This window comes from Clinocottus analis, unplaced genomic scaffold, assembly GCF_023055335.1.
Source record: "Clinocottus analis isolate CAN_PGR_092001 unplaced genomic scaffold, fCliAna1.0.p SCAF_19, whole genome shotgun sequence".
In the NCBI taxonomy this organism is placed as follows: domain Eukaryota; kingdom Metazoa; phylum Chordata; class Actinopteri; order Perciformes; family Cottidae; genus Clinocottus; species Clinocottus analis.
Genome location: NW_027175920.1, coordinates 4,896,223 through 4,914,929, shown reverse-complemented (window position 1 = coordinate 4,914,929; position 18,707 = coordinate 4,896,223). Strand labels below are relative to the sequence as shown.

Sequence of the window (18,707 nt, the reverse complement as noted above, 5' to 3'; positions counted from 1 at the left end):
ACACCAATTTGTGAATCTGTTTCGCCACACAGAGAGAAGTGCTAAACTTGTGTGTGCGCAAACACAAACTGACTTCGCAGCTGTATTTTCTAACTTGGCGTTGGAAGCTATAGAATCCTGTCAAACAGGCGCAGGTCCTGTGGTAACAGAACGAGAGATGATAAACACTTCAGAGGAGAGACTCGGCATCACATGCCACGAAGAATGTAATCCGTGTAGCTATTTGAACATCAAACATGACTGGTATTATGAAAGAATGTGTAAACCCAAAGGACAGATCTCAAGAGGGAAGGTAGCTTTAAAAAATTCTAAAGTAGATTTTGATGGTTTTATTGTTTGACACGGTTGCATAGTGTTGTTTTAAATTTCAAGTAGGAGGGGGAAAAAAATGTTAAATCATATTTCAACAACGACTCTTCCTTTTGTATCCATCAGAAATATACTGATAGCGACCACAAGCCTGCAGCAGGAAGTACCATAACACAGAAAAGTATCACAACTGTACCTGACATTCAGCTGATCAGTCCACCATCCGAGAGGTGCTCGAGTCTCTGAGGCGCACAATGAAAAAAAAAAATAAACAGAAAAAATAAGGGGTAAAAAATAACAAGCAGGCAGCGGCACCAGGCTCAGTCAGACGTCCTCGCTGGCATCTCTCTCTCTGATCTGTGAGGCAATCTGTCTCTTCCCACTGATCACACTACGGCAGGCGGCGGTCTCGCATCATTAAGGCGTCCTTATAAAGCGAGTCAGTGAACGTGTCCTCCAGTGAGGACAGATCCCAGACGGGCAGTCTGCAGGAGAGGACAGAAGGGAGGGAGGTGGAGGGGGCGTGGGTGGGGGGGAGACACAGCTCTCTGTCTCAGGAGGTTTAGATGGGTGACGACATCCCCCTTGTTGTTTTTTTGTTACTTTTGTTGTATGCATCCCCTGTGCATGAGGTGCAAGGCTGCTCACGCATGCTGGGATTTGGGTGTGCAACGCTGAATGTGTGTGGGGATGTGTGAAAAAGGATGTGGAGGCGGACCCAGAGAGGCTTACTCATCATCCAGTTGGCTATCCAATCACTACCGGAGCCTCCTGGCAGCACAATGCCTCCCACACATGGCAGACCTTTTAACAACCGTCTCAAACACACAAATTAAACCATCACTTATTAAACGTATTACAATCAGCTGCAGCAGTTAACCCTCTCTGACAAAACACAGTGTAGACCTGCCAGGAGGCTGACAATCAGTAACAACTGCACACAGATGACATCACGTAAGCCTAATTCACTACGATGCTCTAATTACTCCATTCATTAGCGGTTAACACGTGCCATGTTGAAGGCAAACAGGCTTACAGCTGGGCAAACACTTAGACTTAAGCTTGAGGTTCAGCTGCAATGGACTGTGTGCTCTCCTTCTTATAGTTGTAACCACCAGGTCAGACTATCTCGTCATGCACTAAGTGTCCTATTTCCTCCATGTGGGCTGTTTAAAGCAAGAACAAAGCAAACACAATCCAGTAATATTATACCTGCACAAAAAATCCCACATTCTGCAGCAAATGCCTACAACTCAGACAACCACTACGACTCCAAAAAAGTAAATAACACCAAGTTTATTCTGTGACTGAATGACTGCGAGAAAATGTTCTGACCAAAGTGTGTGTAATCAACGGTCTTTCACAAGATGACATCTGAATCGAGAGTGGTTTTTCGAGATATGCACGTTAAATCCACTGCTGCCACACCTGTTCCTTCCTTCCTGCAGCACTGCGGGCCAAGACTCAGATGTTCTCGCAACACAATGATCGTGAAACACAACCCTCCCATTGCCTGCAAACGGCAGAACATGAATGAATCAATCCAGTGAGTGAGCAACGACAAACGATTTCCTTTTCTCGGGGGATTTTGTAAGCGCAGTTACAAATATCAGGAAACAAGAAGCTGTTTAATAGATGTCAGTAAAATATACTGAATATAAATGAAAAAAAGTTAAACTAAAGCTACCAAATGATGTATTGTGACTCTGATAGGTTCAAATTATCATTTCCTTCCCATTGATTCATTTGATGGCGATAAAGCAGAGTACAGTTTGAATGTTCTGCTTCCTCTCTTCTAAATGTCCCCAATGGAAAAGAGGGCATACGGTTAATATCACCTGTCTTATCCGAATCCTTTCTCAGGTCTGGAGTCTGTCTTACCCCCCAAAAGCCAATTTGCTAAAAGCCTTTTTTCAGGAAAGAAGTAGATGGAAAATTGAACTATTTCACCTCAGCCAAAGTTCAGCTGCTACACGCAGTCAGAGAATGAAAATGACTATTATATGGATGAATTATTAACTTGCTAAATGATCTTTATTTTCTTGCTGTATGGGGACAAGTCCTGAATATATCACCAACACTTTGGGAAGATGAAATGACAATGAGATCGCCCCAGGAGCCACATTTGGGGGATGTTAAATATCCACTTGAGTCCAGTGAGCAAATATGACACCTTGTGGTAAAAATGACCCATTGCACTGTGGCGAAGATTTCATGTCACTAAGATGTTCATTATCTCATGACAACTAGTTCAACTCCAAATGGGTGTTTAGAACTTAAAAGGCTGCAGATTTGGATCAAAACAGTCAAACTCTAACTGGACCCCCGTTTAGATTGTTTCTGTTCCCAACCAATATCTACCGGGACTCATAAGTAGTTCATAAAAACGACCTTTAACACCGGAAAATCAGCTACCTTTAGAGTTAAGCCTGGGAGGAGTAACACTTCTGTTTCTATTCCTCTTATGAATTTAAGCCTCTTATAAGTAGCTCAATCATTTATGATCCAGGTGTCCATTCATCGATAGGTTTCATTCTCTCCCTCTTGATTAATTGTGACGTCCACGGCTTGATCGGCGCTCTCGCTTGTCAAGAGCCAGTTTCTGTCTTCCCCCGGGATGTGAGGTAAAGTGATATGAGCAGAGGAGACTGATCCCAGCAGCACGGATAAATCAAACAACAGCCGGGACGACAGCACATCAAAGGGCCTGCTGTGCTTTGTCTTCCTGCACTTTGCACTTTTCATACTTTACAATACACCTCATGGGAAGAATGAACATGTCTGAACATTGATCGGGTCTTGTGGGCATTATTGTCGCTCTGACAGGATGTATTGAGTGATAGCCTATATTGTGTTTGCATTACATTCCAAACATGTTCCAGACAAAATGTATTTTTGAGCCCAAGAGCTGATAACAACACACTAGTGGTTGCATCATGTTTCCTATATTGTGAAAAAGGCAATACAAAAATGGGGTTTAAGTATAAGTGATTAGTCATGTAGCAGTCATGTGGTGCAAACCAAAACATGTTGCATATCAGTAAATTAGAAAATGTGTTTGTTTTATTAAATTAAATAAAAGCATACGTCTACATTGACCAACTGGGGGTCAGAGTTTACCCAACTTTAGATCTTTTATCACTTCCTGGGACCAAATCATTGGCAAGATGCAGTGCACCATACAGTGCAGCCATGAGTGTGTGTGTGTGTGTGTGCGTGCGTGTGCGTGTGTGTGTGCGTGTGTGTGTGTGTGTGTGTGTGTGTAGTGGGGGTGCAAAGCACCCGTATGCCCATCAGCTACACAAACACTTCGCGTTATGAAGACACGCATCACTCTTATCCAAAAATGCTCAGCCAAAAATAATTGATCATGCATTGTTTCATGTTCAAATGTGACTCAGAAACGAGGAGAGTTAGCATCCAAAAACGCGTAAACGTTAAGTTCTCGCCTGTCGAGGCTCGTGCAACAAGAGCCGTAAACTTTAAAGCTACTCACCATTTCAGCACACGGTGGGGGAAAAGCGTCAGTCTTTGACTACCATGACTACCCAAAAAACATGTTTTTATGCAGCGGTTTGTCCGGTGGAGGATGAAGCTGCTGGGCAACGCTCTCTCTTTAGACTACAAAGGAAAAAAAACAACATCCATTGATTTTTTTGGGGTCCTTTCTCTGGAAATTTACGAGGAAAAGGATTTCGCTAAGTGTATGATCGACCGACAGCGCATGCGCAGTCTATGGTCACCCTCGGATGCTCCGTGTCAGTCTCACAAAGCAGAAATATTCACGTCCAGTTCGAAAAATGAAGCGTGCTTGAACTGTGTTTCATGCAAATATCAACGATTCACCCCTGAAAAATTGTATTAAAGGGTTTTTAGTACTAGAGAATAATACTGTGGAAACTCAAAAAGCTATGATAGAATCAGTAAAAATAAAAATAATATTGACATCATATAAGCTTTACAGCCACATATGAACAGTGCATGATTATTAGTGTACCTAGTGTAGGATGAAGCATAGACTATATAGACTATGGCCATTGTTACTTTATATATATATATATATATATATATATATATATATATATATATATATATATATATATATATATATATATATATATATAAACACATATGAATGTAGCCTGTGCATGTTGCATTTGGATCTATATATTTTCTGAGTGATTAATCATCCTGATAGTACTGATAATTGAGTGATTTGTTATCATTAGTAATGTTTCATTTCTCTGTGGTCTCATGCAGCAGCCCAGTGGTTCTCATGCATGGGTCATTTCAGAGGGTATTCAGTCGATATTGCACTATTGGAAAGCCTAACAATTAGTGTAAACCAAATAGCTGAAACAATTAATCCAAGAATGGGGAATCGGGCAGCAGAAGCCCAAATAACATGGCGCAAACAAAAAGCTGCGCTCCTGTAAACACGCACCCAGGCGCCTCATTACCAACAGAATGGATGATGAGCTGTCAGGTAACAAGTCTTGAGGACGCATGTCAATTTCCTTTAATGTTCTCAGCTACTTGTTAAACATAAAAGGGGGTGGGTGAGGGTATATAAGACACCCCTAATCTCCGAGGAGAGGAATGTGTCATTAACCGGCCCAAAACATGCGTTCAGTGGGAGCTCTGGCTGTGGCGCTGCACGCATCTCTGCTGGTGCTGCTCGCTCAGGGGATCCATAAAAACAGGGATGGAGTGTATTTGCGGTCGCAGCAGCCTTTTTCCGCCGTCATGGACCGATCGTCCGGACACCACCTGCCAACCTACATGATGCACCTCTACCGGAATTTCAAGACCAACTTTTCCAGCCCGTCGGATACTACGGAGCAATACACCGCGAAGCAGGCAGACACCGTGAAGAGCGTGATGGCTAAAAGTAAGATTTGCACTGTATGGATTACAAATGAGCGGGGACAACAAGATGATGGGGGAACGGGTTCACGTCTTTATCCCTACATGTGTTTTACAGCGATGCGGTCAAAGTCAGATCTCGTTCTTTACCCACTTATAAAGGCCCTTTAAAATGTTAGGTGTTTTTGGGGCTCAAGCGTTGCTGTCAAAGAGCCAGACGACCTCAGAGGGTTTGAATCCACATCCCGGTCAGGGGGTGAATAACCATGCAGGGATCACCGTGTGAAAAGGACGGGTTTCTGTCTAATTCTCAAAGCAAACCTCTTTTTACTTAAATAGGTGATGTTGATTAGATATCTCGCCAGACAGCCCCCTATACAAATCTCTTGTTAAGTCAAATCAACAACTTCCCTTAGTTCTTTTTTCACACTTGGCTTGATTAGATTAGAGCTCGGGATTTAATGGCACAAGCAGCCAACAAGAGGGCGACCCTCCCTGCTGCTGAGTCTAATTTCACATCGCTGCGAGGTGTTACCTATTTGTTTGACTGAGGATATGCAGAAGCCAGGAGAAGGCACAGAGAGACGTGTTAAATGATTGGTTTCGGATCTGTGTTTGGTTTGAGTGGAAGAGTGGCGAGGGTGGTTTGCCCGTTTGATCAACAGTCTTTCTAAAAATAGGCCAATGCACGACTGAGAACAAATTGGATGTTTAAAATGCTTTAATCCTTAAGATTAATAAGAACCACACCTAACCATTGACTCACAATGAGAGCCCCATTAGAGATATGGGCGCAGTACCAGAACAATGAGTGGATTATTTTCAAGAAATCAAGCACTACTCGTGAAAGTTATCAAAGGGAATTCTATGGTCGCTTGATCATTCTCCTCACAGCTCACTTTGCAAAACAAAAGACGAGATTGGATTAAGTCACAAGTGGCATTAATCTCAACCATGATCAATAGGTAATGATGGTTGTTTTTTTAGGTTTGGGGATACACAATATTTAACAATTGTCTAATATTTTATCCTTTGCATATCTAGAGATTATAAGAGTATTGAAGTATCAGATTTATTATTAGGTATTAAAAAGACAGCTACCATGGAATTAACAGTGTAAAAAAAGTTATATTGTTTCACACTCTCTGTTCAGTGTAGTTTACCTTACCCTTATCTAAGTTTAAATGCTTGGTTATATACAAACACATTTTTAAAAAATGCTGCTGCTGCCTTTATGTTCAGATTCATCACTGTTTCCCAGAAGGCTTCACTGAAGTAAAGAAAAAATTACATTAACGTTTTGGGCGTAGTTTGCTTCCCCTGGAAAGTTCACTGGCAAATGTGTTGTCATTATTTGTGTGAATTATAATTATATGCTGTCTGATACTATTCTACTCATCCTTCTCTTTTTATGACATTAGGTTTGATGTCCAGTCAGAGGAGCTGGATTGCGACCTTTGACCTCAAGGCCCTTCGAGCTGACAAGCAGATCCAGGCGGCAGAGCTGAGAATCCGGCTTCCTCTTACAGTGAGTGCCTCCAACATCACTGTGGAGGTCTATCACCAGCATGGCCAGGCGTGCCATACGCACAAGGGCTGCCAGAAGCAGCAGCTGGTGGGGCTTCTGACTGAATCATCACTGGTCACTTCATCACAGAGCTGGAAAGTGTTCAACATGACAGAACCTCTGTTGAGCTGGCTTGGACAAAAATCAGCAACGAAGAGAGTTCAACGAAAAAGAGGGTCAAGAAGTAGAAGAGTGGGCAAGACAAAGAGAGGCCTGTCGCTCCCCGATCAGCCCGTCTTTGTGGCGAGCCCGAGACGAGAGCAGGACGTGAGTGACCGGGCCTTGTTGGTCGTCTTCTCACAAACTGGCTCTGATGAGAGCTCCAAGGCCAGAGCCAGCTTACTTCACACGGCCGAACAATCCAAGTTCTTGTCCCCTGCTGAAATCAAAAGGGCCCGGTGGCCGAAGAGACGCAGGAGCAAACGGGGCCAGATCGAGCAAACAGTGAGAGGCCCGCAGGCGTCCAACAGAGGGACTGACAATTCACTCTGCCGCCGAGTCGACCTGCATGTCGACTTTAATCAAATTGGCTGGGGGTCCTGGATCGTCTTTCCTAAAAAATTTAACGCCTATCGCTGTGAGGGTTACTGCCCTGGTCCACTGGGGGAAAACCTGAATCCAACAAATCATGCGTACATGCAGGTAAGTAGAGCAGATTATCTATTTATGTTGTTATTGTGAATATAACGGATTCAATATCTGAGGCTCAGTCGATTCACATCAGTGTGTGCTGCTTGTGTACTGGACCTACAGTATTTGGCATTATTACTGATAGAATAAGGTGAACTGGTTGCTGTTGGAAGATAATTAGGGACTGCATACGGAAATCAGACTAGAAAGAGAAAATATATGCAACGATTTAACCAGAAACTATTTTTTTTATAATGAATCCATATTTTTTAGGAGTTTTTCCAGCCACACTTCGCTGGTTGCAACTTCTCTGAGGATTTGATGCTTTGCATTGAGAAAATGATCACTGGATTAATCAACAATGGAAATAATCATAAATTGCAATGCTATAAGATACCTTCAAGACAAGCATGCTCTCACAAACCCAAATAATTAATCTGAAAAATATTTAAAGTATTTGTTTTTCTTGGTATCTTTGTGTACATAAATTGAGTATTTCAAGACTGGAATTATCAATCTAAATCATCTGTTTTGTTTTTTTTCTGACCAGAGTTTGCTGAAGCATTACCACCTTGACCGAGTGGTAGCACCCTGCTGTGCCCCAACCAAAGTGAGCCCACTAAGCATGCTGTACTACGAGAACAGAGAAATGCTCCTCCGACATCACGAGGACATGATCGTAGATGAATGTGGCTGCCAGTGATGGCTTCAACCACCTCCAAACATGGCCTTTGTTGCTGAGCTGTGCTCACGGCATAAAACATGCTGTGCAGGAGCAGCCAATGTCTGAAAAACAAAAAGAAACACTTAGCTCGGAGGAGAAAGCTCTTGGACATTTGTCACTGTGTACTGTAAGATTGTAGCTGATCAATGTGCAGAGATGGGATTTTACTTTGCGATGTGAGCTCTGGTTTGTAAAGAGAACATTGTTATTTTAAGATGTGCTGAAATATAAAGTCAACAATAGCATCCAGCCTTCCAGATGTTGGAAGATGTCACAATGTAATGTACAACTCTATTTCCCTTGTCAATTTCATCATTGTAAACATGAAATGGCAATGTTGTTGAATATTCCGGCACTGTTTTTTATTCTACAGTACATTTGTGTAACTTGTTTTAATGTATATTTATTGTAAATATTAAATAAATTGTATTTATGTAAATTTTGCACATGGATTATATATATTTGTTATGTTTAATGACTTATAGTGTAATAACAAAAGTTATTTTAAACAGATGTCAGTATCAAACATCTTATATATCTATATCAAACTATGGAACACACACATTGGTTTTGGTTGATGATACCTTGCCTAAAAGCACAGTATTTTTTTCCAGATTTGGCTTATGCTGTCACACACACCACATATACAAACAAACATATCCACAAAACACAATACCTATGTGTGTCATTACTCAGATCACGGACATATTTACCTTCAACTACGTGTACAAGAGAACCAACACACCAATAGAGGTGGACTTTTCTAGTTTTAGAGTGTTTCAGTCATCAACAGTGCCACATCAAAATACAGCATTGTAGGAATATCCAGCAAGTACTGTTGAGTGGCAGCTATATTCGTAACAATGGTAAACTATTCACCTGAAGCCAGAGAAAACTCATTGTATTCAAAACCTTTTGAAAATAACCTGACTAACCAGGAATTTGCCATTTGAGTCATGACTACCACTCAAACTGGGAATAGTTCACCAGGAGTCAGAGGTAAGACAACACTTAACTTTCCTATTAATGCAAATATGTGGATGGGAAGAGTCTGTATTCAAAATATATATAATCTATAGGTATTCAAAGTACAGAAGCATAGCCGGGGGGAAAAGTGATGTGTTTTCTTCATATATTTTATTAGGTATGAATATTTTGATAAAAAAGCAGGACTCAGATACTAAAGATTTAAATATGCCGACAAAACTGACCCAACATTGATCGACTACAAAAACCGTAATAAATATTCATAATACGTATTTTTATTGATAATTTGTGTGAAATTAGACTTAACGTTACATCGTCTGCAAATTGACAGCGCAGGACTGACGCTTGTGAATTGAAGCGTCTTCCTGCAATATGTTTGCTCGTAGCCTCGTATATTCTTTACTTAGCTTTACTCCGCTTTACAACAACGTCTACAGGGTGTTACACGTTACTATGTGGGGTGTTGCTAATCTTTCTTTTCTAATGAAGAGAGAAACATTCAGGTGAACTGGCCTCTCCGGGGCTAAAAATACACACTCGCCAAATTAGACTGTGGCTGAGCTGTTGTAGCTAACGTTAGCTAACAGCTGCCAGGCTCTGTAACAGTAGCTTCTAGTTTCGGTAAGTGTCTTCCTGGTGTGCTTTAGGTTAAACGGTGCTGTATTGAAATAACTAGAAAATTTCGCAAGAAATTTTGAAAGTGTGGCTACTACTGCCGTAAGACGTCGCAATATATAGCTTTTGTTTCTGACGCCCGTCTCTCCTCCAAAGCACTTGAGTTGGTTTGTGTGTTAAACTGATTGGCTGATATGAAGCACCTGTGTGCTGCCGTCGTCATGGTGACCAAGTGAGCGCCAGCAGACTGATTAGAGGCAGACTGGACTGTGGACTTAAGGAAATAAACTACTGAACGTCCTGAACACACACAAACGTATATGAAATATCATATGACCTTATTAATGATCACAGTGTTGACAACTACACAATATAAAACACACGTAAACGTCTTTGTGTGTGTATGTATGTGTGTGTATGTGTCTGTTTGTGTGTGTGTGTTTGTGTGTCTGTTTGTGTGTGTGTGTGTTTGTTTGTTTGTGTATGTGTTTGTTTGTTTGTGTGTGTGTCTGTGTGTCTGTGTGTGTGAGACAAACAGACAGAGAGACAGAAGTCATCTGTGTTGTGTGTGCGTGTGTAAGTGTCTGTGTGTCTGTTAAACTGCCCTAACGAGAACACCTGTGGGTCGTTAGATCAAAGGTTGCCATGGTGATGACTTCAAAGGGACTTCCTTACGCTGAGCTTAATAGACCTAAATACTGTGGAACTCCTTTCAAACTATTTAAAAAAAATGGTACTTTAAAAGCCACTATTGCTTCGATATCGCATATTGAGCGTTAGGAAGACCTGATGAACAGATACTGTGACTGGCGAGTCTGTACGATAAAACATGTGTCTGTACGGGCGATTTACAAATCAGGTACGAGCTTCAGGGGAGACGTGGCTTTGGAGGGAGATTTAACATGGCGGCGGATGGCAGAGCGAGGTGGACTTGCTCTCACATTCAGTCCGATTTCAAGACGTCTGAGTCTGTTGGATTCCTATCGACCGCAGTTTATGACAGAAGACAAGATTTCCAACGTTTCTATCCAACAATGGTGTATGAAGAGTGAACATTGTGGGAGTAAAGACAAAATACGTTTTATTTTTTTAACAGTTTCTGTCGCTTCTTCTCACTCTGTTAATTGGCGCGCCACCCTCTACGAACGTTTCGTGAATTTTTTTTAATGTTTTTTGCATTTTTCGGGAAAACGTACGGGCGAATCTCTTAGAAAAGTCATAGCTCACGATTCCCGCGCAAACCGCACGTTTCGATGTAATTTTTGCGCATGTGCTGGCAACGCTCTGGGAGGAGTAGTGGTTTGACTATAAGAAGAATAATAATAATAACTAGAAAGAGCATTTCCTGCTGAAAATGCGTTGGAATGCAAAAAGCTGAAGCATAAAGCTGAAATATTTGAAAGAAATTGCTGAATGTAGCTGAAAATAGTGAAATAAAGTTGAATAAAGCTTAAAAAAAGCTTAAAGCTGAATATATATGAAAACAGCTGAATGTATATGAAAATACTGGAATATTTATCAAAACAGGTGAATATATATGAAAATAGTGGAATATATATGAACATGTAAAGAAAACTACCTGATGAAAAGTGTTGAAGCCCAAAAGCATTAAACTGAACTGTTGAAAATCCTTGTTGTTTAAATGTATAATTGGAAAAGGTGAAAGGAAAACTGCATCATCTAAACACTGAACATAGTGAAATATTGTTGAATAAAGCTTAAAAAAGCTTTAAAAAAGCTGAATATATTTGAAAATAACAAAACAACTGAATAAAACACCTGAATATGTATGAAAATAGTGGAATATATATGAACATGTAAAGAAAACTACCTGATGAAAAGTGTTGAAGCCCAAAAGCATTAAACTGAACTGTTGAAAATCCTTCTTGTTTAAATGTATAATTGGAAAAGTTGAAAGGAAAAGTGCATCATCTAAATACTGAACATAGTGAAATATTGTTGAATAAAGCTTAAAAAAGCTGAATATATTTGAAAATAACAAAACAACTGAATATATATAAAAATAGTGGAATATATATGAACATGTAAAGAAAACTACCTGATGAAAAGTGTTGAAGCCCAAAAGCATTAAACTGAACTGTTGAAAATCCTTCTTGTTTAAATGTATAATTGGAAAAGTTGAAAGGAAAAGTGCATCATCTAAATACTGAACATAGTGAAATATTGTTGAATAAAGCTTAAAAAAGCTGAATATACTTGAAAATAACAAAACAGCTGAATAGATATGAAAATAGTGGAATATATATATGAACAGATAGAGAAAGGGAGGGAGGGAGACAGAGAGAGAAGTCCTGTGTGTGTGTGCGTGTGTAAGTGTCTGTGTGTCTGTTGAACTGCCCTCATGTCAGAGGTTGCCATGGTGATGAATTCAAATATCGGCAGTTACAATTACTAACTGCCGATGATTATATGGAGTCAATGCTGGGAAACACCTATCCAAAAATCACCCAAAAAACATACTTAAAAAGCCCCAATTGCTTCAATATCGCATATGAAGCGTTAGGAAGACTTGATGAACAGATACTGTGACTGGTGAGTCTGTACGATAAAACATGTGTCTGTACGGGCGATTTACAAATCAGGTACGAGCTTCAGGGGAGACGTGGCTTTGGAGGGAGATTTAACATTGAAGCGGATGGCAGAGCGAGGTGGACTTGCTCTCACATTCAGTCCGATTACGAGACGTCTGAATGTGTTGGATTCCTATCGACCGCAGTTTATGACAGAAGACAAGATTTCCAACGTTTTGAGCTATAAATTATGCCCAAAGAGTACACGGTACGGAGTTTACGGCAAATTTTAAAAAAAAAAATCTTCAAGATCTGACGTGGGTCTGCCCTCTAACATGACATCACGTGCTCTGAGCTCCGCAACACACACTCATGCAAAAGAGAGAAAAGGCGGCAAAAAAACATAAAACTAAAACGCTGACAATTATGACAGTATAAAATATATCAATAAGTGGAGATATGCGGTAATAGCTGAAAGTTTTGGCAACATTTTAAACTTGGAATGGTGTCTCTAGCTGAAAGCATGGCAGAGCCTTAGGCTTTTGGAGCTGAAGAAGTTTTAAAACGTTTTTCATTGGAAACCATTCATTTTTATTTTTATAAAAAGTTTAATAATTTAAATATTTGAAAAAATATGAAAAATGTAAAAGCGTAGAATAATAGCTGAACGTTTTGTCAACATTTGAAATTTGAAATTGTGTCTCTAACTGAACGTATGAAGAACCTGCAAACGTTTGAAGTTGAAGATGATTTGAAGATTTCCCCATTGGGTCCCATTTTAAAAAAAATCATAAAAAGTTTAATAATTTAAAAATTTGAAAAGTCTGAAATTTGAAAAGGAAGTTGCACACGTGTGCTTAAGAAGCTGAATATTTGAATAATTGAACTTTTTTCTGTAGCTGAAAATATGAAGGAGCTGAAGAGGTCCAAAATACGTACGGAAGAAATAGAATAATAACTAGAAATTGCATTTCCTGTGGAAAATGCGTTGGAATGCAAAAAGCTGAAGCATAAAGCTGAAATATTTGAAAGAAATTGCTGAATGTAGCTGAAAATAGTGAAATAAAGTTGAATAAAGCTTAAAAAAAAGCTTAAAGCTGAATATATATGAAAACAGCTGAATGTATATGAAAATACTGGAATATTTATCAAAACAGGTGAATATATATGAAAATAGTGGAATATATATGAACATGTAAAGAAAACTACCTGATGAAAAGTGTTGAAGCCCAAAAGCATTAAACTGAACTGTTGAAAATCCTTGTTGTTTAAATGTATAATTGGAAAAGGTGAAAGGAAAACTGCATCATCTAAACACTGAACATAGTGAAATATTGTTGAATAAAGCTTAAAAAAGCTTTAAAAAAGCTGAATATATTTGAAAATAACAAAACAACTGAAGAAAACACCTGAATATGTATGAAAATAGTGGAATATATATGAACATGTAAAGAAAACTACCTGATGAAAAGTGTTGAAGCCCAAAAGCATTAAACTGAACTGTTGAAAATCCTTTTTGTTTAAATGTATAATTGGAAAAGTTGAAAGGAAAACTGCATCGTCTAATTACTGAACATAGTGAAATATTGTTGAATAAAGCTTAAAGAAGCTGAATATATTTGAAAACAACAAAACAGCTGAATATATATATATGAAAATAGTGGAATATATATATGAACAGATAGAGAAAGGGAGGGAGGGAGACAGAGAGAGAAGTCCTGTGTGTGTGTGCGTGTGTAAGTGTGTGTGTGTGTGTGTGTGTGTGTGTGTGTGTGTGTGTGTGCGTGTGTAAGTGTCTGTGTGTCTGTTAAACTGCCCTCATTCCAAGGGTTGCCATGGTGATGAATTCAAACATCGGCAGTTACAATTACTAACTGCCGATGATTATATGGAGTCAATGCTGGGAAACACCTATCCAAAAATCACCCAAAAAACATACTTAAAAAGCCCCGATTGCTTCAATATCGCATATGAAGCGTTAGGAAGACTTGATGAACAGATACTGTGACTGGTGAGTCTGTACGATAAAACATGTGTCTGTACGGGCGATTTAGAAATCAGGTACGAGCTTCAGGGGAGACGTGGCTTTGGAGGGAGATTTAACATTGAAGCGGATGGCAGAGCGAGGTGGACTTGCTCTCACATTCAGTCCGATTACGAGACGTCTGAATGTGTTGGATTCCTATCGACCGCAGTTTATGACAGAAGACAAGATTTCCAACGTTTTGAGCTATAAATTATGCCCAAAGAGTACACGGTACGGAGTTTACGGCAAATTTAAAAAAAAAAAATCTTCAAGATCTGACGTGGGTCTGCCCTCTAAGTATGACATCACGTGCACTGAGCTCCGCAACACACACTCATGCAAAAGAGAGAAAAGGCGGCAAAAAAACATAAAACTAAAACGCTGACAATTATGACAGTATAAAATATATCAATAAGTGGAGATATGCGGTAATAGCTGAAAGTTTTGGCAACATTTTAAACTTGGAATGGTGTCTCTAGCTGAAAGCATGGCAGAGCCTTAGGCTTTTGGAGCTGAAGAAGTTTCAGCGGATTTTAAAACGTTTTTCATTGGAAACCATTCATTTTTATTTTTATAAAAAGTTTAATAATTTAAATATTTGAAAAAATATGAAAAATGTAAAAGCGTAGAATAATAGCTGAACGTTTTGTCAACATTTGAAATTTGAAATTGTGTCTCTAGCTGAACGTATGAAGAACCTGCAAACGTTTGAAGTTGAAGATGATTTGAAGATTTCCCCATTGGGTCCCATTTTAAAAAAAATCATAAAAAGTTTAATAATTTAAAAATTTGAAAAGTCTGAAATTTGAAAAGGAAGTTGCACACGTGTGCTTAAGAAGCTGAATATTTGAATAATTGAACTTTTTTCTGTAGCTGAAAATATGAAGGAGCTGAAGAGGTCCAAAATACGTACGGAAGAAATAGAATAATAATAAGTTTTTTAAAGATTCGAAGAACAATAGTTGGAATGCTCGAAGCATTCCAACTAATAAGTTTTTTAAAGATTCGAAGAACAATAGTTGGAATGCTCGAAGCATTCCAACTAATAAGCCCGCAGGAGAACATGAAGTGTGCTTCCAGCATGGGGTCTCTGACCCCATGCGGCTGAAGCCACACTTAATTACCACGTGGAGTTCAACAAGAAGTCTTTGTGTTAGTCTGTTTCAGGGCCAAAGCTTGTTTTATATGGACTTGTACTCATCCTCTTTTAGAGGAAGGAAATAAGTTGTTCTTGGTCCAAATGATCAACGCCACGTTTGTTTTTAAGTACAATTAACCACAAGTAACGTTAACTAACTAACGTGATTTGTTTTACGACACTAAAGTTTCTTTGTCGACTTTTTATTTCCACTGTATTGACTGACATCCTGCAAACTGACTTGTAGTCAATATTTCAGATGGGAAATATTGTACCTTTTACCTGACCACATTTATTTTTGACAACTTGGTTACTGACAAAATATGAATGACGACTCTCTTATTATATATTATTTTAAGTTAAGCTTCCCAGAAGCATAACAAGTCACATTTTAACCCATCTTTACCAGCTGCAACATTAAAGTGATGGACACATTAGTTATGCTATATATCATCCCATAATATCATCATTCCATAATAAGTGGAATGATGATATTATTATTATTCCATAATAAGTACATTTATGTATTCATATTTTGAGGCAAATACATTTGTACTCTTACTTGAGTACAAGATTTGAATATATCTTCCACCTCTGCTTGTTTTACAGAGTATTAGTTATGTACTGATCTGTCAACTGATCTTAAAGCATGCAACATGTTGGGGATTGTCATCACTAATTATGTACAATAGATTATTTAGTATTTTTTCAAGTTATAGATGTACTTCTTGTCACACTTTTATTCATGAAAACCTTCAAAATACTACCTTGAATACGCTTGTGAGTGATATCAGTACCTCTCGAAAGGAATATTAATGTCACATTACAGAATATATGAATTTAGATTTGTTAATATTACAACAAAAGGAAAGTTGCTTAATATTACTCCTGTGATTAATGATACAAAGTGTTCAATAAATATATTGTCATTTTTGGTTACTGTAATTAGTATTTGGGTGTTACACATCTCATGCATAAAGTATGTGTAAGTGTAATGTGTCATGTAATGTTTTCTTTTGGAACAGTTATAGCAGAAAAATGGCTGAGGCAGTTGCAAATGTGGCCCGGAGGATTAATGCAATCGTAGAGGAGGGGAGCGATACATTGGGTAATATCTCTTCTCTCACTCACTCACTCACTCACTCTTTCTGCCGAGTTGAATAGCCCAAATTTAATATTCTGGTTAATTTCAGACCTTTGCCAGCAGGTGGCGGCAGAGGCTTACATTTGTCTTTTCAAATAACTTTAAATCTCTGAGTGTTTGTTAATTATAGAGGCTGCGTTAAAGCTTCATAAGCTCATAATCATCTTCTTATTCTTCCCTGCAGACCTGTCAAACTGCAAGCTCATTTCCTTCCCAGACGGTGTGTTTAAAGTCCTCATGAGTGTCTCAGACAACATCCGCGTTGTCACACTGGCTGACAATGAGCTCAAGGGCATTTCCAGCAAACTCTTTTCAGCCTTCCCTCAGATGAGAGGTAGTGGATGATACACTGCAGCTATTTAATTCATAGACTCAATATTGTGTTCACTTCACAAATGTTGGCAGAACAAACAAGTCACCTCTCGATTTACGCCTGTTTTGAAATATTTTGCAGAACTGGACCTGCGAGGAAATGTTATCACCAAACTGCCCGACATCGTTGGAGAAATGGAGCATTTGACCTGCATCAATCTGGCTAATAACCGCTTCTCCATCTTCCCTGACAAGCTGACTGAGATAGCCACACTGGAGAGGATTAATCTGGAGGGAAATGTCATCACAGGTATATTATATTAATGCAAGGATTTGTATTCTGTTATTGACCGTGAGCTAAGTTTATGCTGTTTTTTAAATTAATTTTGTCCCACAGAAATACCAGTGGAGAAGTTGACTGACATGCCAGCACTGAAGTGGCTGAACGTGAAGTCAAACCCTTTGGACTCAAACACTCAGTCTGCTCTACAATCTCCCCGCAATTTTGAAACAGAGTGCTAAAATATGTCATATAATTTATTTACCCACGCGAGGACTGCATGCTATGTGCCTTTTAGCTACTTCAGTTGGATGCTCTGGTGTGCCTGAGAGATGAGGAAACATACTTGAAGATATCAAACTGAAGATATCAAAATGGTTTACAAGAATAAAAGAAAATGGAGGTGTTTTATTAAAGATGGCATCCTCCTTGATTAAGGTTTTCAGTTCTGATGATGACTTCACCTTATGGCCTCTCTTTTCTCCTCTTTTTATAAATTACAAAGAGATGAAATCCATCCATTTATACGCAATTTGACTTATTTATGCTTTTTGATAGTATGACAAAGTTTTTCCCAATAAAAATTATGCACTAAATATGCAGTCGTCCGTCACTGATTTTCACATGATTGTAGGGCAACTGTGGCACAGTCGTGAGCAGGCCTGTACTTCAATCAGAGGAAAAGTAGCTATGTAGAATTGTGTTGATGAACTACAGTATTTGGTGAATTGTTTCAACCCAAGTTGTATTAGTAGTTATTGGTGTTCACACTTAAAACCATAAAAAACTAACATGGGATACAGATCCTAATTCAACAAAAAATGTAGTAATGAATAGGATGAGAAAAGTCTTGACTTCATCATGTGTGTAAACATAAAGTAACTGACTATTAATAGACTAAGAAAATGCTCTAGTTCATCTCCACTCATAACAGACAACAAAATTGATTGTGGAGACAAGCAAAATACTCTGAAACTATCCAATCACTAGTTTTATGTTGGAGGCAACAGAGATTTAGTCGGGTTACAGAGAAAGTACAGATAAAACCCTGATTAAGCTCCTAAACCCTCCATCTGCAGGTGACAGAGACCGATCCATAGTATTAAATGGTTCGCTCAGGCTTTTCAACAATTCTTTAAATAGCAACACTGCAGAGTCTGGATCACCTAGAAACTGATGTTCAGCCTTCGTGGCAAATCAACCACAGAAGGGCATGACGAGAGGCGGCATTATGATATGTGGGATTCACTAAATACTTTTAACTTTACTTGATGTCTTCTGGACAAGAGAAATATTTTTTTTCCAGAAGCAAGCTTACAGCATCACGTGACTGCTGCGGTCCGGGCTGTGAGCTTGTAGTTTTGTATAGTGTATTCTAATCTACTCTATATATAGTGCATTATATATGATACATTTTAAATATGTTACTTTCTGCACATTGAAACCACAACAAACATGGCAGAGCATGTAGTGTGATTACATATATTTCTCATCAACCAAGATCTATAAAAATCCGCAAATACAAAATGGCAAACACTTTACACTGACATATAAATGTATACTACACTGTGAAGGAGC

At 38.9% G+C, this 18,707-nt stretch overlaps 3 protein-coding genes across 4 annotated transcripts in view; 2 read left to right on the top strand and 1 right to left on the bottom strand.

Annotated features, from left to right (window-relative positions):
• pald1a (phosphatase domain containing paladin 1a) overlaps positions 1 to 3,942 on the bottom strand; it is a 43,074-nt gene extending 39,132 nt beyond the window's left edge. The window contains exon 1 of one of the 2 annotated variants that reach the window (XM_068583760.1): positions 3,806 to 3,942. The gene's annotated coding sequence lies outside the window, so the exon portion shown is untranslated. Of the gene's footprint in view, positions 1 to 505; positions 702 to 3,805 lie in introns of those variants that run through there. The other variant, XM_068583762.1, reaches the window with a different exon arrangement.
• A 990-nt stretch (positions 3,943 to 4,932) lies between these two features.
• On the top strand, positions 4,933 to 8,383 carry ndr2 (nodal-related 2). The gene is made up of 3 exons (XM_068583261.1): positions 4,933 to 5,200; positions 6,597 to 7,384; positions 7,923 to 8,383. Exons 1-3 carry the CDS (start codon positions 4,933 to 4,935, stop codon positions 8,073 to 8,075), a joined length of 1,209 nt encoding a protein of 402 aa, XP_068439362.1. The 3' UTR covers positions 8,076 to 8,383.
• A 1,068-nt stretch (positions 8,384 to 9,451) lies between these two features.
• lrrc20 (leucine rich repeat containing 20) lies at positions 9,452 to 17,725 on the top strand. Its single transcript, XM_068583262.1, has 5 exons — positions 9,452 to 9,704; positions 16,419 to 16,501; positions 16,722 to 16,871; positions 16,992 to 17,159; positions 17,247 to 17,725. The coding sequence occupies exons 2-5, from the start codon at positions 16,432 to 16,434 to the stop codon at positions 17,369 to 17,371; spliced, it is 513 nt and encodes a 170-aa protein (XP_068439363.1). The 5' UTR covers positions 9,452 to 9,704; positions 16,419 to 16,431; the 3' UTR covers positions 17,372 to 17,725.
• The last annotated feature ends 982 nt before the right edge of the window (positions 17,726 to 18,707 follow it).